This window comes from Delphinus delphis, chromosome 7, assembly GCF_949987515.2.
Source record: "Delphinus delphis chromosome 7, mDelDel1.2, whole genome shotgun sequence".
NCBI classification, from domain to species: Eukaryota; Metazoa; Chordata; class Mammalia; order Artiodactyla; family Delphinidae; genus Delphinus; species Delphinus delphis.
Window position 1 is genome coordinate 287059 of NC_082689.1, and position 20397 is coordinate 307455.

General features: G+C 58.0%; 2 protein-coding genes across 2 annotated transcripts; one reads left to right on the forward strand and one right to left on the reverse strand.

The window, feature by feature from the left end:
- Positions 1-134: 134 nt before the first annotated feature.
- Positions 135-2772, forward strand: FAM240C (family with sequence similarity 240 member C). The gene is made up of 2 exons (XM_060015431.1): positions 135-280; positions 2658-2772. Exons 1-2 carry the CDS (start codon positions 135-137, stop codon positions 2770-2772), a joined length of 261 nt encoding a protein of 86 aa, XP_059871414.1.
- Positions 2773-16087: 13315 nt separating this feature from the next.
- Positions 16088-19610, reverse strand: RTP5 (receptor transporter protein 5 (putative)). The gene is given in 7 exon segments (XM_060015432.1): positions 16088-16407; positions 16410-17014; positions 17017-17275; positions 17278-17357; positions 17360-17695; positions 17698-17831; positions 19418-19610. Coding segments are annotated over 7 exon segments (1626 nt in total). The 5' UTR covers positions 19570-19610; the 3' UTR covers positions 16088-16347.
- Positions 19611-20397: the final 787 nt, after the last annotated feature.

The window sequence follows — 20397 nt, forward strand, 5'->3', positions numbered from 1 at the left end:
AAAGGTGTACAGGGTGCCTGGGAAATGTCTGGGGCCAAGCCAACTTCTTTGTTGTTAACAAGCTGGTTTCATGTGCTCTCGCACCAACACGGCAGAAAGTGACTGAGGTCCTGTAATTCTCCTTTATCCAGAAAATGAGTAAAAGCTACACCTTGAAGAATCCGGCAAGGGTGTCCTACGATGCTGGAGTGATAAAGATGTTTTGGGAGAAAAAAATCGAGCTTCACACCAAACAGCTGCAGAACGAGGACATGAGGATCCGCAGGAGTGCCCTGGACAGGTGAGCACAGTGCCAGCGACCTGGGGGCACAGAAACACACCTGCACCAGGGTTGCTCAGCCCTCAGGATGCAGGCGTCCACAGACCCCACCACCACCACCCGCTTCCTCTCCCCAGATCAGTGTCACAGGAGAAATGGGTACAAAACACTGAACACCAGCCACGTTAACTCAGATTCAAAATCACATTATTGAATCACTAGTGGGAGAGAGGAACACCCCATCCCTCCCTCCCCCCATCCCACCATCACCCCATCCCTCCATCACCCCATCCCTCCTTCACCCCATCCCACCATCACACTGTCCCACCATCATCCCATCCCTCCATCACCCCGTCCCACCATCACTCCGTCCCACCATCACCCCCTCCCACCATCACCACATCCCTCCTTCACCCCATCCCACCATCACCCCATCCCTCCTTCACCCCCTCCCTCCATCACCCCGTCCTACCATCACCCCGTCCCTCCTTCACCCCCTCCCTCCATCACCCCGTCCCACCATCACCCCGTCCCTCCATCACCCCGTCCCTCCTTCACCCCGTCCCACCATCACCCCGTCCCTCCATCACCCCATCCCTCCATCACCCCGTCCCACCATCACCCCATCCCTCCTTCACGCCCTCCCTCCATCACCCCATCCCACCATCACTCCCTCCCTCCATCACCCCATCCCTCCTTCAGCCCCCCTCCATCACCCTGTCCCACCATCACCCCCTCCCTCCATCACCCCGTCCCACCATCACCCCATCCCTCCTTCACCCCATCCCTCCTTCACCCCCTCCCTCCATCACTCCGTCCCACCATCACCCCCTCCCTCCATCACCTTATCCCTCCTCACCCCGTCTCTCCATCACCCCGTCCGTTCATCCCCACTCTCCTGAGGGTCTTGTAGGAAGCTGTCGTCCAGGATTAGTCTGGCTTTGTCTGTTTTCTGACAGTTGTTCCCACTGAGTTCAGGATAAAACAACGTGTCCCTTCTACTCCTTCCTGCACATTTGCTTGACTTGCAGATACAAAGCCACCTCTTTCTTTACTGGGTGGACTCCAGGGGCCTGTGAGTGCTGAGGGCATCTCCCTGAGCTCAGGTGACCCTGAGCAGATCCAGGAGTGACCGCTCGTGGACAGCTAAGACGGCGTATTAGCACCTAGACAAGGATTCAAATGGCCAGAAAATTCCAAAGCGGGCGCAGCCTTAGCCCCCAGATAGCACCAGCAGCTGCCGCCCTGGAAGCTGGGCTGGAAAGGAGGATTCTTGGGGGCCGCGGCGGGACCAGGCTTGCACTGACCTTGTGAGCAGCCAGAGGTCTGGTTGGCGCGCTGGGCGCCCCCCACCTGTCGTCCAAGGCTTCTGGCCACTCGGCACAGGCATGGGGGCCATGACATCTCCTGTCCTCACGGTGAAGGCCCCAGAGCTGGTCACTGCACCCACCTGGCCTCCGGGGGCAGGGGTCCTGCACGGAACCGTCACACGAATGGTTCCCCCCCACCCCAGGCTCCCTCCTGGGTCTCCGTGGCCTTGTCCCTGTCTTTCATGTGTCATCAGGCCCTGGGATGTTCTGGGTCTTTGGCCCATGGAGGCAGGTCCCAAGAGTGGGCCACGGGTCAGCACCGGCCCGGTTAGTCACCGAGGTCCTGGACTGCTAGGGGCCAGACTGGGGAAGGGGGTGACATCTTCGCCTCTCTGGAGAGAAGTGGCTATTACAGAGCCTCGGACCCCTGCCAGCCCACACCTCACTCCTGGCCAGCAGCAGCTCTGGGCCACGTCCCCAGGGCCACCACAGCCTGGTAAAGGGCAGGAGCGTGGCCGAGGCGCGGGGCCCGGCTGTCCCAACCTCTCCATGGGCTGCTGGGAGGCGCCCTCCTCACCTAGGTCCCTGGGCACTGGGACAGGTGTCTGCAAGGACTCTCGTTACCAGTCTGCCCGCCAGCCCTGGAGGTCAGTCCGGGCAAGGCGCCCCCCAGCCTGCCTCCCTCCAAACCAAACCACATGCTCACATGTGGCCCACAGGCAGGTGTGACCCCCTTGGCCAGGCCGTTCCCGCCCGGGGCACACCGTGTGTTGTGCTGTGGTCACCGCAACAGGCCACCTTCCCAGGAAGGGACCGCCCAAGGGGCCGGCGTGAGGGCGCATCCAGGCCTTGGGAGCACAGGTGACTGCAGTGATGGGCGCATCCCCAGGTGCGAGTCAGGACGCAGCTGGATCCCCGCTTTCCCTTCTGGGAGGAGCCCGAGTGAGACCCTCCGTGGCAGGCGAGGCCTGAAGCGCGGGCACCAGCTGGCAGGGAGGGGGCAGCTTAGCTCGCACGCGGCCAAGGTGCCAACACACGGGCCCAGCTGACCCCAGCCCTCCCTGAGCCCAAACGGTCGCCCGCCCCAGGCTCCGCAGCGAGTGGGCTCGGAAGCTGGAGAGGAGGAACCAGATGATGCTGAGCAGCCAGGAGGCGCCCCCGGGGCCCACCCCGCCCGGCACCCCCGACCAGCCCGCAGCCTGAGGCCCGACCTGCTTCCCCCGACGCTCCCGCCGTGGCCCCCGCACCAGCAGAACCGCTTTGTGGTTTTGCGTCTCTAGCGTGACGCAAGCGCCCAATAAAATCTAAGCTAAGTGGATGTTTTGTGCACGTTTGTCTTCGCGTCTGTAAAATGTACACAGATTAAAAGCGACAGTGACGCCACTAACTTACAACAAGCCACAGAGAGAAGCCGCTGGGCTGCAGGGACTCGTGCAATTTAAACACAGTTTCATTCACCTTTGATCAAAATGTGTGCAGAAGCTCAGCCTCAGGATGATGCCTGGCGCGAAGGTGTGTAGGGCATGTGCTTCCCCAGGATCCCTTCACACTCTTTACTCATTACCAGGAACATCTCAGGAAGCTAAGCAGTCCTGTCCTCACAGTCAGAAATTTCACTCGGGTCTGGAGGCACAAATCTCCTAAGTCCGCAGAGGCCATCCGAGCCGGGATTCGGGGCTTCGGGTTCAGTCGTGTCCCCCCCGAGCCCCCCAGCGGGGGCTGTGACCACCGCAAACGGGCAGGAGGACCGAGCATGCAGCAGAGGCCGGGCCGCAGCAGGAGGACCTGGTCTGTCTCATCTCCTGATGAGGCCCAGACACCAGCCGGTGCCTGACCCTCTCCGCCAGCCTGCCTGTGTGCGCCCAGCAGTGGCCACTGCGGCCCCTCGTTGGCGGTGCAGGACTGCCGGTATGGGGCTGGGGTCTAGCTCACGTCACCTCTCCAGATTGAGTAACAGGGAAGGACAAATCTGACTCGATATTGGGTCTGTTTCTTTAACTTTTGTATCTTATTGCTTTTGCTACAAGTTAATCACTGAAAGAGTGTTGCCTATAACCTGAAATATACAGGGTAGCCCATTCTCAAGGCTCTGACCTTTAAGGGTACAACACTTTTCATTCATATAAAGAGAAAAATTTGCAGGACAGAGAATACCACTTGTCTTGTTGGAGGTTTACAGGAACATCCTGACCTGACCTAGGTGGACAGCTGCAAGAACAAAAGATGCTGACACGAAGAAGTCTGCAACAACCAGCCACGCCCCTCCCCTTTTAGTATAAAAGAAGGCTGAATTCTGACTTGGGTGAGACAGTTCCCTGGGACATGCATCTACCATCTTCTCGGTCTGCCGGCTTTCCTAATAAAGTCCCTATTCCCTGCCCCAGCACCTGGTCTCTCAAGTTATTGGCCTGTTGTGCAGCCAGCAGTGCAAGCTCGGACTCAGTAACTATTGGGTTTGGATTCTGTTCTGTTCTGACCATCTGGTCCAGTTGGCAAGCAGAGGGGAAGGAGCATGGCTTCACCAGTTTTGGGAGCCTCTCCAGAGACTTAACCAGACAAAAAACGTTGACACCAATGGCCACGTGACACCCTGTGACATCCACGTGACATCCTGTGCTGAACACAGATGCCTTGTAGGGCGTTTCCAGAGCTGACCACACAGAGTGGAAAGGCAAGCGGAAGTCCAGCAGGAAAGGCCCAGAACCTGACACAAAGCGTGGATGCTTAGCTCCCCAAATGGCCCAGTGGAGAGAACCTAGCAAAGGTCCCTTACGACACCAACTTGCAAACACATGTTCCTTGGGTCACCTCGTGGGCTGTCCGTCATTGCTCGTGACTCAGGACATTCCATTGATAAACATGCTGGGAACGTGGTGATTAATTGCCCTAAAAATAGTTGGAGAACAAAAGTCCGTCACTAAGACTCACAAAGCCCCAGGCTGCTGGAAGGTAATTTCATCTGATGATGGGCTTAGAGCTCCGTGCTGTCAACACTGACAAACAGAGCCATCAGCTTGGACCGTTTGGGGTGGAAGGGCGTGTCGGTGCAGCAGCCCTAGTTGTGAGGCTGTGCGCAATCTCTGTCCTCACTGCCTGTCATGCTGTGGTCACTCTGCAGTGACCCAGTGACCTTCCCTTCGTGGCAAAAGCCAAAATGGCATGGAGACAAGGCTCTTCACCAACCGCATCTACTCTCTTTATCGTTGATCTTGGCCTCAGGAGAAGCCAAGCTAGACTCTGAGGTCAGAAGGCACTCGGTGAGGGAGAGGGTGCTGCAGCGAGGGCGGGCGGGCAGGACCCCAGCCCCAGGGGCCCACGTGAGGGCTCAGGACCGAGCTCTCCTCACACCTGGCTCTTTTGTAATTTTCCACGTGTGCAGAGCATGTTTAGGGGCTGAACTCCAACAGAATATCCACTCCTTCCTCTTCTGGAGGAGAATCTGAGACACAGAGAAGTGGGGATAGGGCCCCAGCCACGCAGCCTGGAGAAGAGAGCAAAGAGAGCCTTTCTCTTCTCTCCACAAGCCTTCGCCCCTTCCCGGCATCGGGAGTAACTGAGGGAAGGGCCGTGATGGCAGAGGGTGTGGGGTCACCCGGGCTGCCTGATGTGAGGGGCGCCCGTGAGCCCGAGGCACTCCCGCCCTCAGGTTGGGCACAGACACCTGCTCCCAGCGGGTCTGTGCAGGCACCTGCCGCTCTCGGACCTCCACGGGGCACCTGGGGTCCGTCCACTGCGCCCATCAGCTCTTCCCCAAAACAGCATTGCTGCTCAGGTCTGACGTTCATCCTAGCACAGCAGGATAACTCCCAGTGGCTAGTTGGGTTTTTTCCTGCTGTATCATGGAAGGGTTTCCGAAACTCACACCACGTTTTGCCGAACTCATTAAGGCCGAGCAGAGCCACGCGCTCTGAAGAGTAACTGTGACTCTGAGTCCACGGCTGCCCATCCTCCAGAACCAAGCTAGGGTCAGGCAGTTAGGTGACGGTCCGGCAGAGCCTCGTAGGGCCGCCCGGGCCCCCAGCTTGCTGTGCTGTTCCTCACCCGTGAGTCCCTTGCTCCACCTGCATGGGACTCAGTCCCAGTTCTAGCAGGAACCACAGCCCACAGCCCAGAAATTCCTGACACCTGTAGTCAAGCATCTTAATGTTTCTGCCGGGAAAACACAGGGAAGTTTCCTCTCAGTGTAATATGAGAGCGTCTGGCTGACAAGTGAGCTACAAAGAAAGCTTCTACTTTTCAGAGCTATTTGGACCTGGGCACTGCAGACAAGGGACAGAGGGGCTGTCATTGCGGGAAGTGAAGCCGCCCACGCAGGGCTGGCCTCCGAATTGGAGACCCCGTGGCTCGAGACCCCATGGGCGGCACCCATGGAGGCTCCCTGGACGAGGGTCCCCCCTGCAGAGCAGTGATGCTGGGGCTTGCCAAACCAAGAACAGGGCTCATTAAACGAGGAAGTTAGTCATCCTTAGCGGTGGCTGGCCGTGTACCGTTTCTCTTTCCCTCAGCACACGTCTTGTAAGAATAAGAGCGTTTCTCAGCCTAGGCAAAATTAAGCTACTTAACAAAAATGTGTAAAGATTCCTTGACACCAGTTAATGCTGAGTCCTTTTTCGAATGCACCCAGTTACCCCCAAATTCCTGTGACAGGTTTGTGTGAACAAGACTCACATTGAGCAGGTGACTCTACTTCCGGGGGGAGACCAGCATCCTGGGGACTGTCCCCCAACCCCGTCCTGAGGGGCCCCTTCCTCGTGGTGTCATTTGTCTGCTTCTCTATCCTCTTAAAGATGGAAATTCCCTCCAAGGGCTCAAGAGGTTCGAGCTAAACATCAGGGCTACGTCACCTCCCTCCCAAAGACTGGCACCTGGGCGTCCTGTGCATGGGGCTGAGTCTGAGTCTGCGTCCGGGAAACACGTGCCCCTCGTCTCTCTGATGCCAGGTAAGCCCAGGTCCCCAGCAGACACTCCTGAGGATGTGACCACAAATCCCCACCTTGTCCAACCGGTCACTTCTAGAAAGCTGACAAGGGGGACTTGCTCATCTGTCACCACTTTTATGTCCACTAGACAACATCCCTTTTTCAAGTGGGTTCTTCCTTGTGAGTGGCGTGGTTTGGTTAGACTGCCCCTCATGAGTGCAGAAAGCAGGATAATGTTTCATTTTCCCTTTGCCACCAATATTCAAAATGAAAAGTTGGCTTAATATCTACCTTGGATCTATTTCTCAGGCTTTCTATTGAGCATCGCCATGGATTCATGGATCTACATAGACTGGATGCAGTCAGTCAGCTCCGAGCATCGCTTTAGATGCTTGAATCGTCACGGATTTGACCAGTGGGACCTTTCAGAGGAGTTTCCACTCATCTTGAAAGTTCCCTTGCTTTCTGAAACAACAAAAGGTCCTAAGCTTGTGTGTACCGCAGCTGCCCCGGAACAGAAAATGAATAAACAAATTGTGGTACATTCAATAGTAAAATAATAGGAATAAAAAGTAACAAACTGCGGATACGTGCACCGAAGTGGCACGTGTGGTGAAAGGAGATTGGGGTGTGATAAAAACGTGCCCATCCTGCAGGTGACATCCCAGAAGGGGCAGAGAGAGTCATGGTGAAAGCGGGACTCCGGTCCCCTCCGGGCAGGGAATCATCTCTGAGCAGCTCAGGGGCGGAGTGGGGATGGAGATGCTCCAGAGCTCGTGCGGGTGGAGGTTACATGACACACAGTCCTCACGGCGCCTGGAGCTGACCCTTGGGTGGTGCACTTTACTGCATGGGAATTTCATCCCAGTAGAAACGGTTTACAGTGAAGGCTCAGGTGCACCCCACCTCTGCTGCTGACCGGTGGCGGGGGGGCACATCCCATCTGAAGGGACGCGTTGCCCCCAGGGAGAGGCCACTCCACCCCCAGGGAGGGCGAGTGCTGGGCCCTGATGGGGGCGGGGGTGCTTATCCCACCCAGGGATCTCAGGTCCCCGGTCTCATGCGTTGCCCACCAGGATCCACTGTCCCTCTCCTCCCAGTCGGACCCTGATCTGGGCAGGTGCTCCTGGGACCGCTGAATGGCCCTTGGGTTCAGGATGGGGGAGGGGAGGGTCCTCCTGGCTTCACACGCGGCCTTTGAATGACGGCGCCTCGTCCAGCCTCGTTCTGTCCCTCTCCAGCCATCTCACTGCCCGCACACCATCCACCAGCCCTACTGTCCCTCCCTCGCCTGGTCTGCGCCCGTCAGCATTCACTTCCTGGACCCCAGCCCACGGCAAACATTTGTGGGGTCCCCTGGTCCTGGGATGGAAATGCCACGAGGGGTGGGTCCTCACTGCCAGTCCCAGGGGCCTGGGCTGTGGGATCCCAGGGGCAGACAGGGGCCCCATTAGAGCAGGGTGAAGGCTGCTGCCAGGGGGCCCTGGAAGACGGGAGGTCGGCAGGGCTGTGCAGGGGAGACATGGGGCCGTGGCCAGTCCCTGAGGGGCTCTGAAGACATGTCCAGGTGAGCAAGGGGCCGGGCCTTACACTCGTGCAGAGGGCGAGGTCCAGGCCAGGGCGGCAGTTGGAGAGGGATGACGGGGGAGGGGCAGCCCTGCACTGGCCCCACCCAGGGAGCAGTGCTTGACGAGGCTGGGCGTGCAGCCCAGTGGTCACTGCGTCCCTCATCAGCTGCTGCAGAGAAGGCCGGTGTGAGAAAGATTAATAACCCAGGCTAGAGCCAAACCAAGGGCTATAAATAGACTTTTCCCAACCTGGGGACGACAGAGACTTTGTGCAGAGTACCGTGTTTTGTGAGCTGCTAACTGTTCAGGGCCATCTGACTCGTGCTGTTGTCGGCAGGACAATGCTGCCCCCGATATCCACGTCCAAATCCCCAGAACCTGTGCATTATGTGACCTTCATACAAAGCGACTTCTCAGATGTAATTAAGTTAGGGGTCTTGAGATGGGGGATTATCCTGGGTTATCCAGATGGACCAATGTCGTCACATGGGTCCTTATAAAAGGGAAGCTGAGGATGTGGGGGCAGGGGGTGGCGCTGGCCTGATTCCGGCTCCTGGATGCCTCTCTCCCTCGAGGTGCATCTGTGGGCCACGCATGGGCGCAGCTCATCCTTCAGGGGTAATCGACTTAGAAACACGTTTCAGAAAATCCATAAACAAAAGCAGTTATTCCTGCGCACAGAGGGGAGAAAATACAATGGGCCGTTTTCCCAGCTCTGCACAGAGACCTCCGGGCAGGTGGCCAAGCCTCCAGCGTACCCGCCCCTCGGATTCAGCCCAACCCCCTTCGCAGCACAAGCTCAGGGGACTCCTGTCCCGAGGACCTACCCGCCCCCCAGCGCCCCCAGAGATCCAACAGAGCCGTTCACCATGAGACCTGAGGACAGGTGATGTGGAAGAGCACGGAAGCTTGAACTTTATCAGGAAGAAGTGACAACACAGGGCTTGGGGCTCCGAAAGCCAGGCGTGAGGGTGTCTGTGAAAAGCCATAGCGCACCTCCCTGCTTGCATTGCAGGCCCCAGAACAGAGACCTGCCCTCCCTGCCAGGATCCTTCTTGGGTTAATCCCGATTCAGGTGAGAGGACCCGACTTCTAGTTCACGCGCTGGTAGGGCTGCTACCTGGGAAGGACCTCGAGGGAGCCGCTGAGCGTAGGAGCTCCCGCCTGGGACAGCCCCATCTGTGGATGGGAAGGCAGAGCACGCAGTGGCCGGGCTAGGGGACAGTGGCCCTAGGTCAAGACCGCCGGTGGTCACCAGGTGGACGGCCACCTGGGAAGCCTTGACTCCTCTTATCTCCCCGCGTGTGGGTTTATCGCCCTCTCCGAGGGTCTAGCCACTCAACACCAGCCCATGTGATTCACCCCCGACCGCAGCCCTGCATGAACGCCCCGAGTGCCCCCTGCTGCAGCCCTGATCGCCTCGAATCCTTTGAAGCCCAGGTGCATGATTTCCTGCCCAGCACCCAGGCTGGGCAGCTCATGGCTGCAGCTTTGAAAGACACGCTCAGAACGATGCCTAAGAAAGTGGGGCATCGCCAGAGAGGCCCCAAATGAAAGGCGCTGAGCTGGCCCAGGAGCCCAGAGGAGCCGTGACCTCACTGAGACCAGCACCAGCGTCCCGGCCTGCAGACACTCCTGGGAGCCGCAGCACAGGGCACGAACAAGAACCGCCACGCCCTGGAGCAAGGGCCACAAGGGGACGAAAATGGAACTAAAATGGACCCAACAAGCAGCAGACCAGCCTCCTCACCAGTCAGGGCAAAACTCAAGCTCCGAAGGAAGGAAGTGGATTCTCGGCCCCAAACCTGGCCACCATCAGCAGCGTCAGGACCCCAGGACGGGTCGCCAAGGAAACAGGGATATGTCAGTATTTTGACTGTTAAAGACTACACCCCAGGGCTTCCCTGGTGGCGCAGTGGTTGAGAGTCCGCCTGCCAATGCAGGGGACACGGGTTCGTGCCCCAGTTCGGGAAGGTCCCACATGCTGCGGAGCAGCTGGGCCTGTGAGCTGTGGCCGCTGAGCCTGCACGTCCAGAGCCTGTGCTCCGCAACGGGAGAGGCCACAACAGTGAGAGCCCTGTGTACCGCAAAAAAAAAAAAAAAAAAAGACTACACCCCAAATCCCATTTTGTCTTATCTAGAGAGAACTGCTGGATACTGCTGGATAACGCAGAAGGGAAACTTGAAAAAACTGCAGACGTCCCAGGAAGCAGTTCTTAACCTTCTGTCTCTGGGAGCTAGAATTTTTTGTTTACTTTCATAATGAAAATGGACCAAGTAGTTCAAATCACAAATACACAAATACTAATGGTATTAGTATTAATACTACAAATAGTAATGATATTAGTATTAATACTACAAATAGTAATGATATTAGTATTAATACTACAAATAGTAATGATATTAGCGGTTCAAATCACAAATACTAAGCGTGCAGTTCTTGCGAGGCCCCCGGAGCAGCAGCGCCTCCCAGAAGAAAGCCCACACCCCGTGTCTAGAGTCACATTTCCTGGGAAAGGAAGCAACATGGCCCTCTGTCCCACCCACTCCTCTCAAGGCCACGCGGGGGTCAGGGCACACTCACCAGCCCCTTTCTGACTAGAGCTGTATAACTTTCTAGATGGGAATGCCAGACTGCCCTAGCGGGTGAGAACATCTGGACTACAAAACAGATGTGTTTCCTAATTGACAATGAAAATTAATCAATAGTCAATCCAAGAAAGAAATAGAAAATTTTACTCTAGCCAACCTCAGGATTATAACTGCAGAGAGTCTTTCAGAAAGCTCTGGGGAGTGCTCTGCCCATTAGAAATCAAAGCCCATTTACATAAGGTCTTGAGACAGTTATGCATCAAGTGACGTATTATTGACAGTTTACGTAATCCAGACCTGCACGTACAGAGTGAGTAGTGGGGCACAGGTCCTTGTGGGCCCTCACAGGATTAGGAAGGAAGGTTCCCTCCTAAGGAGGTCTGGTTGACGCAGACGCACAGCACACACTAAAGGGGACGGAGGAGGCCCAAACGGGCAAGGAAAGGTTTTTGTTTAAAATTTTTCTCATCTTGCCGTAAAATATGAATTTTATTTCATCATAGTGAGAGTCAACAGTCTGCCGTCTAATCTTTCAACTAAGAGAACAGGTGATGAAAAGATGGGGCAGCTCACACCCGGTGCAGCCCAGCCGACCCCATCCTCGGGAGGGGCACCAGCTAGTCAGGTTTGGCCAGATCAGGCCCTCTGCCCTGCGTGTGGTCTCCTGAACCTGCTCTGGAAACAGGCTGAGGAGAGGAGGGGTTTGTGTCCCCGACCGTGACCCTATGGCCTCTCCCTAGAGGGCAAGAAATCAGGAAATCGGTCACACTTTAAGTACCCCATCCTTGCTTGAACTAATAGCAATTACATTTGAAACGTGCCCGCCTTTAGTCCTCCTGGCCCAACGTGGTCACTCAGGCTGCACAGGGGCTGGGGCGCCGGCTGCCCTGGATTTGAGCCCCAGGCTCGCCCTTGGCGTTTTATCCAGTGTCCGCGAGCCTGAACTTCCCTTGACCGCGCACTCACATAGCCCGCACGCCTGAATGGAGGGGGGGGGCATGGGGGCGCACAGGTCAAGTGTGGGTATTGCTCTCGCTTTCATCGTATTCCTGAATCTTAATTCTGAATGAATTATTAAGTAATTAAATGAGTTTTAATTATTTATGAAACCGTGTGCTAGTGATGCTGACGATGGGTGGAGTTTGCTGGGTTTTAAGGAACCTTCTGCTTAAACAGTAAACAATTAAAACAGTTAAAACAGCGGCAGAGCCTTCCCGCCTCCCCCATCGCAGGACTGCGCTTCCCGCCAGCGGCCACTCGGGGGCGCCGCAGGACAACGCGGGCGGCCGGGCGGGGGCTGGAGGAGGGGCCGGAGCTGGGGGCGGGGGCCTGGGGCGGCAGGAGACCGAGGGGCTGGGGAAGGGTGGGAGGGGTGGGGCTGGGCTAGGAGTTGGGGAGGAGACTGGGAGTGCCTACTGAGGACCCCCGGACCCGGAGGCGCTGCACCACCCCCCTTATGCCATCCGTGATGCCTCCCTCTGCCCACTCCCTATTTGGAGGACCCTAGCGCTCCCCACATTTTCTGCTTCCGGCTGCTGTGGGCCTTACTGAAGTCCCCGTGTGCTCACACCTAAGGGGACACCGCTCTTCGCAGGTTCCTAGGGCGAGGGGTGCTGAAGACCCAGAGGGGCCATACGGGAACCCGACCCTCCCTCTCCCTGCACGTGCGCGGGCCGGGCGGGCGACGGGAGGGACAGAGATGAGGTCAAGGTGTGTGGCCAGCAGGGCCCGGGGAGGCACAGACCGTTACCGTGAGTCCAACAGGCCCAGGACCGCCCGCCGCACAGCGCTGGCCGGGGATGTTGGGGGAGGGGCAGGTTACCGTCCGCCCCGGGTGGCCCAGCTGACCACCAGGAGGCCCCAGAAGCCAGGAGCTGGTGCAGAGCCCACCCATACGGGAGGGAGGGGGTTGGGTGGTGGTGCTGGGGGCAGATTCCCCACACCTACCCCAGGGCCGGGGGTGACTCCGCCCTCTGAGCCGGTGTGGTCAGACTCCTGGACTGAACACCTGTTATGCACCCACAGGAAGAGTGGCCAGCACTGAAATTCTCAGCTGTCACAGCATCCAGTTTAATCCACCCAGGCAAGCTTTGCATCTGGGAAATAATTTTAGTTTATCTACAAGTTGGAAACCATGGAGGTGACGCTGCAGTTTGGCCAAGGCTGGGGAGGGAGAGACCTGCGCCAGCAGAGGTCACACTGGAACCAGGAACAGAGGTGACGCCTCTACGGACCGCACAGCCTCCACGCAGCCATTTCCGGGCAAAGCCAGAGAGCCAGAGGCCGGGGGCCCCTGACACGTGGGGGCAGAGGGAGCCCACCCAGTGTCCATGCTGAGCCCAGCGCAGGAACTGCCATCAGAACCCCCTTTCAGTCAGAACCCCCGATTCAGCAGAAGTGCTTTATGCACGCTTAGCATATTAGCAGTTAGAGAGGGGCGGGACTGAACCTCTGGGAAAACAGACCTCAGAACTCGGAGTGCGCTCAGAGCCATGGGGGTTGGGCTTCTCAATGTAGAGCCAGCAGTTCGGCCCTGGGCTCTGTGAATGGTTAATGAGCCCAGGGATTCCAGTTATTAGAGTAATGATTTTCTGTTTTGGCGAGGGGGGAGGGGGGCGGGGTGTTTGGTTTGGGTCTTTGTTTTGTTTTTTTGGTTGCGTTGGGTCTTTGTCGCTGTGTGCAGGTTTCTCGAGTTGCGGCGAGCGGGGGCTACTCTTCGTTGCGGTGTGCGGGCTTCTCATTGCAGTGGCTTCTCTTTGTTGCGGAGCACAGGCTCTAGGTGTGCAGGCTTTAGTAGTTGCAGCACGTGGGCTCAGTAGTTGTGGCTCGCGGGCTCTGGAGCGCAGACTCGATAGTTGTGGCGCGCGGGCTTAGTTGCTCTGCGGCATGTGAGATCTTCCCAGACCAGGGCTTGAACCCGTGTCCCCTGCATTGGCAGGCGGATTCTTAACCACTGTGCCACCGGGGAAGTCCCTAGAGTAATGTTCTACCTCTAGTGCCAGGTTGGCTAGCCATGGAGGACTTTAATTTGGGCATGAAATGGCCATGGTCTTACCAAGGAGGTGACCCAGAACTGTAGGTTAACAACCTAATCTGTGGTTTCCTCTGCTGTATCTTCAGGAAACACCATATCTCCTGGGGCTGGATTGAGATAGGCAGCCCAAAGCAGTGTACAGGAAGGACCTAATTCTTGGAAAACAGGTAGACAAGATTATGGGTAAGAAGACAATGCTGAAATCTAGTCTAAAAGCCAAGGCAGGGTTGAAAGTGGAAAGTGAACAATGAAGGCCGAAGTCAGGACAGGGGAGAACAGACAGAAGGAGGAAGCGACTGAAAAATAACTTTGTGCAAACGCTGAAGAAATAAAAGCCCCCTCGGCGCAAGAGTTCAAGGAGGCAATTGCCTCCGAGTATGTGACGTGGGGCTTAGAGACAGCTCCCTAAAGGAATTGTGCAGGGCCGAAGAGGACAGCTAGGCGGGGGAAAAGACTACCTGAAGCTAAAAGAAAACAGAATCAGAAAAGGTGGCCCCGGGAAGGGAGCTAAGAGTCAGATACTAATTGCAAGCAGAGGCCGATGGGATCCTGTGTTGTTTCGGATATGCATATTCTCCCCCGTCTCTGTCTCTCCTCTGCTCTTTGCAGTGAACTGGAAACAATAACGCTGTCTCCTCTTACTCATTCTCAGCCCTTTGCACTCAAATTTCATCCCCCGCACTCCACTCATCATTGTGAAGGTGGTTTCCTAACTGAAGTGGCTTCCTAACTGAAAAATCCTATAGACTGACTTATTTTAATCCTCATTTTGCTACTTTTATTTCCATCAAGCCTCTTCTCAAAAGTCTCCTAATCAAAAGCCTTCTCTCAAAAGAGAGGCCTTTCCTGATTCCCTCAAATAAAACAGAGCTTATGTCATAAAAAAATAAAAAATAGGGGCTTCCCTGGTGGTCTAGTGGTTGAGAGTCAGCCTGCCGATGCAGGGGACGCGGACTCGTGCCCCGGTCCGGGAGGATCCCACATGCCGCGGGGCGGCTGGGCCCGTGAGCCATGGCCGCTGAGCCTGCGCATCCGGAGCCTGTGCTCCACAACGGGAGAGGCCACAGCAGTGAGAGGCCCGCGTACCGTAAAAAAAAAAAATAATAAAAGTAAATTAGAACCCCAACCACCACAGACACCACCCAGCTAGGTCGTCACACCACAGTGTAGACGGGAAAACCAAGGTGGGAGGCTCAGTCCTGCTCTCAGGTGAGGGTTTCACCCAGTGTAGACAGACCACTAATAGTGGAAGGGTGGATCCTGCACAAAGGGTGAGGATCTCACCCAGTGTAGACAGACCACTGAAGGTGGGAAGGTGGTTTCTGTCCTAAGAGTGAGGGTCTCACCCAGTGCAGACACACCACTGAGGGTGGAGGGTGGGTCTTGCACTAAGGGTGAGGTTAGCACATAGGCCACCTGGTGACCTGGCCTCGTGCTGTCTGGTGAGGCTCTGCTCAGGCTGGCTGAGGTGTACAGGCTCACGTCCCGTGCAGGTTTGGCCTTCCGTGTAGGGTGGAAGCTTCCGTGGCTCTGGTGTCATGTGGGGTCTCTGTGAGCAGGCCTGGGGAGGGCACATGCCACCCTGGTGCTGATGTAAAGCCCCCTCCTCCCCTGCCACCTCAGGCAGCCCTGTCTGTGCGGGAGCCCCGCCCTGCCTTCCCCACTCACCCTGACGGCAGGCCTGAGGGCAGACTCTCCAGTGCCTCTGGATTCCGTCCACTCAGCCCTCCCCACAGGGCAGGCCTTCCCAAACTCTCATCCAGCCAGGGGATGCAAGTCTCAGACCTCGGGCTCTGCAGACAAACCCCCCACCAGGGTCCTGGGGCCGGCTCTGCATGGGGGGCTACAGGGCGGCCTGACCCAGCTGCCCGCTGCCACGCCCCCAGCTGCCTGGGACCCACATGGCCCAACACCCCTGCCCCTTAGAACCGGACCTACGGCCTTTAAGATGGAAATCCAAGGTGTGCATACAAGTGACAGAACAGTTTTCTGACCTACAGCACAGATGGAGTTTCTTAAACCAAAACAGCGCTGTGGATATAAATGCTCCGGGGGAGCCGTGAACAGAATCCGGTAAAGCGCTGGCTGGCCTCCTGCCCCTCCCGTGGGGAAGCTACCCCCTCAGCTACTGGGACCCTGGTGTTGGGGGGGCGGGGGGGGAAGAGGCTTGCCAACCACACCTCAAGGGGCTTTCATCTTCGCAGAGTGGGTGGTGTAGGACCTCCTCCCCCCACCGCCCACCCCGCCCTGACAGCCTGTGCTGAACAGATCCGAGCGTCCCGTCCGGGGATCCAGGAGCCATCGAGGGAAGGAGACCCCGCGGGGACTGGGACCCAGGAGTCGGTCCATGTGCCCACCTCGCCCTCCCACCTCACACCTTCAGCTCAGCCCGAGTGCCGTGTGGCTGCTGCTTCCTAACTTTTATTTTATTGGAGTGTAACACACGTACAGAAAAGCGCCTGGAACACACACAGTCAGCTCAGGGGACGATCACGGCGTGAGCTTCCACGACACCACAACTCATGGCAGGAGACAGAACACGGAAGCAGGGGGCGGCCAAGGCGGCCGGGGGCTTGCTGGGGGGACAGGGAGGTCACTTGGCTCGCTGGCTGCCCGGGCGGCCCTGCTGGGGGGTGAAGCAGGGACCGACGAGAGGCGCCACACTTCACACCCGCGGGGAGTGGTCAGGGCTGAACTTGGACAGGTACATTATCCAGAGGATGCAGGATCCAGGACGGTCATGGAGACCCAGATCCAGACTTCTTCGTAGGGGTCGAAGCGGAAGCCTACGGCCCAGCAGAAGTCCTCCTCCCAGTAGCACCCAGGGCCGGACTTGCCCGCCCTGGGCCCCGGCTGCCTCTGCTTCTTGGAAAAGCCAGGGGTGGCAAGGCCATTGCTTTCAGGTCCACTGTCATCACTGCTAGAGCCCTTGCTCTTAATGATACTGAGGACGGAGAAGGGGATAGTGACGGAGCCCTCGCTGATGGGGACAGGGCCACTGGCATTGGTCCCCGGAAGGGGCTCACGGCCAGTGGTGGCAGGGCCGCTGCCGCCATCCCCCTTCCCTTTGCCTTCAGTGACGCCAGCAGAGGACGCCCCGCCTTTGCCCTTGGTGGCGAAGATGAAAGGGAAGGTGAGGGAGCCGTAGATGAGGTCAAAGGGGTCCTCGCCTTCAAGGACCACATTGGTCAAGGAAGAGGGGAAGGTGACGGAGCCCTGCCCGTTGTGCCTGAGGCCGATGATGTAGGTCACTGGCCGCGGGCTGTTTCCATCAGTGACTTCAGTGACGGCACCGCTGCTGCTGAACGCGGGGCCCCAGCCATCGTCTGCATCTCATCTCCATCAGGGTCGGAGATGCAGCCGTGGCCTTTGTAGATAAAGCCTGTCATCTCCTTGGTGCCGCTGAGGACGAGGCCTTTGCCGTGGAACACGGGGACTTTGATGTTCACCGGGAAGCGTTTGCCTTTGGACGTGGCCTTGGAGCTGGTGGGCAGGTAGGGGGAGCCCCTGCCAACAGTGAGCGGCCCGGTGGGGTCGGCCACGGGCCCCTTGTCCTCGCGCACAAGGGAGAAGGGGACAGTGACGATCTCCTCATCCTCTCGCCGAAGAAGTCCCTGCTCTCGGAGAGGGGGTTCTTGATGAAGTTGGCCACGGAGAGGGGGACCGTGGTGGAGTTGGGGTGTAGCCCCTGGAGCGGTCCACCATAAGCCTGCAGCCAAGCATGCGCAGCTGTTGGCTGGCGGTGGGGGCGTCCACGTTGCTGCCACCATACAGGGTGAACCTGCCCTTGCTGGTGCTGGGGCTCTTGACCTCGGGCCCCCAGGCGGGGTCCGGGGGCTTCTGGAAGAAGCAGACCCCCAGGTCGCAGGCGTCGCAGTGCTCGCCGAAGCAGATCTCGGGGCACTGGTCGGAGCCTGGGCCCTCCCCGTAGCACTTCTGCGCGATGAACTGCACCAGCTTGTTGAGGAAGAGCCGCACGCTGAGCAGGCTGATGTGGCAGGCGGCCCCACCCGCGGGCACAGCCGGCACCGCTGGGCCCAGATGCGCACCTTCACCAGCCCCTGCTGGGCATCCTCGTCCCACTACAGGTGGAAGAGGATGTGCACGTGGGCCGAGGACCAGCCCCACTGGCAGCGGCCACACTGGAGCCTGGGGCGGAGAGAGGGGGTGAGCGGGGCCGGGGTGGCCCTCCCCCGGGCCCAGCGGAATTCATGACCCCAGCCCGTGTGTGCACATCCCTCGCTGCACCCACAACCTGAAAAGCCAAAGCCGGCGCCTTTCATCCATTCGGCACCAAGACGCTCTCAGCGGCAAAGCCGCGACTGCACGCGCAGGGCCGCCTCTGCGCCTGCTGCTGCCGGTCTGTCGCCTGCTGACCTGGGTCTCAGCTGCTCGAGGAGACGCCACCAGGACAGTGAGGAAAGGAAGAGCTTCTGTGATGCCCAGTGAGGGGGCGGGGGGCTGCAGAAAGGACCTGGGGAGCCCACCCCACGGGAGAGAGGCGATGGGGAGGCTGGGGGCGGGCAGAGGAGCGTGAGGAGAGCGGTGAGGGTGCCGCTCCGGAGGCTGAAGGCCCTGTGTCCTTCTGTTTCCAGACTGTCAGGTCACAGGTGAGTGACCCTCTGACCCTCACCGGAACTTCCCCTGATGGTGGGCTTGTCCCCACTGCGCCCCCGCATGCAGCCTCCAGCACACGTGGCTGGGGAGCACCTAGACACGGATGGTGCCCTGGGGACTGAACTTCCTCCTTTGTTAATTAATGAGCGCGTCATGGCTACACGTGGCCAGTGGCTGCACGTGGAGAGGTGGGTCTGCCCTAGTGACCATCCCACCAGCTGGCATTTCTGTCCGTGAAAACAGAAAACCAAGATGTACTCAGGGTCCTCGTCCCACCTGTGTAGAGCGGCTCCTCTGTGGGGCCCGGGTACCCACAGAGTACCGGGTTGGAAGGGGCCCCTCAGATGCGCCGAAGGCTGTTACTTCCTGACACCTGGGAAAGCCGGCATCCCAGCGCACACCTGACTCCAGGGATTTCGGACGCTGGGGAACTGGGGCAGGACTGGTCTGCGAGGCCCCCTCTCCCCTCAGCCCCCTCCCAGCTGGCCCCTGGGGGACCAGGCTGCCTGGCTGGGCAGGGCCCCTGCAGGTCTGGCCCGTCCTGGCTGCTCTGACGGCAGCTGGCATCACGAGGAAGAGCGAGGCTCACGTGGTGACCCATGGTCCCGGGGGCTCGTGACGCGGCCCGCACTCGGCCACAGCCCAGGCCGGGGACATCCTCCTTCCTCTGGGGCCCGTACCCCCTTCTTCAATCCCCTCAGGCCTCCCTGCAGTGCAGGGCCGAGTGGTGACCGGGTGCCTGCCCACACCCTGCTCCCGCTGTCAGCGCTGCCACAGAAACGAGGAGATGCTGCAGTGAACAAGCAAAGTCCTCCACGCAGGGGCAGCATCACCACGCCAGCTGCCCCTTGGCAGGGCCCCAACTGGCCTGGCAGGGCCTCAGCTGGCCTGTGCTGAGAGGCAATGAACAGACTGCTCCCCCAACACCCCCACTTCCCGGAAGGGAGGAGCAACACCCGACCCACCCGCCCACCTGTTGGGTGCCAAGGCCAGGCAGACACACGGACCCCCCGCCGCCTTCCTCACCGGCCAGGCCACACCCAGCCTAGCCAGTGGTTAAGTAGCCTCGGCCCCTCCCTCCCAGGACCCCACAGGAGACCCCCCCCCCTCAGCCGCACCTCGAGAGCCCCCGCAGCCGGTACTGGAAACCGCTGCTGTCCAGGTGCCCTGAGGCCAGGTTCTCCTCGGGGACCAGCTCCCAGGTGTCCTGGGGCTTCCTCTTGGCCATCAGCTGGGCCAAGGTGGTGGCCCACACATCCACGCCGTCCATGCTGGCGCTGGGCTCCCCAGTGCGGTCTGAGGGCTGCGCTGGCTGCGGTTCCTAGCGAGCGCCCACCCGCCTCCGGCACCGACCAATTGCCGCCATGACAACCGTCTCGTCTCCATAGCAACCGGATTTGTCTCAGAGAAATGAGAAATAGACCTTTTTTTCTGACCCTTTTGCGTATTTTTTATTACGCAAGCAGTGGATTTTCATTTTAGGAAAAATCAGAAACATAAAAAGGACAAACTACAATATGATAAAAATCGCCCATAGTCATCATTGTGGTGCTGACATCCACGTATTTTCGGTGCCTATGCACATATACATTTCCATAATTATTTTTCACAAATAGGAAATCTTACTGAACCTATTATCCTAAGGCCTGCTTCTTTTACCCACAGCGTAGCATGGACGGTGATGCCCATTCTTCTAAATATCTGATATTTCCCAGTCTGTGGCTGGGGCATGATCTACCTGCCCGGCCTCTGTCCTTGACCACGGTGCTAAGTCTTTGCCATTACAAACAAAGCTTAAGGAACTTTACTGAACATGTATCGTTGCAAATTTTCCCATGACTTTTCTTTTTCTTTCTTTTATTTATTTATTTTTTTTTTTTGGTGTTTGTTCAGCTGCGCCACGCACGCAGCTTACGGGGTCTTAGTTCCCCGAGCACGGATGGAACCCGCGTCCCCTGCAGTGGAAGCGTGGAGTCCTAACCACTGGAGCGCCAGGGAAGTCCCTCCCAAGTCTTTTCCTTTCTTCATACTTTTTATTGGCTAGAAATGTACATTTACGTAAAAATGCCTTAAAGGTAATGCACAGCTTCACAAATTA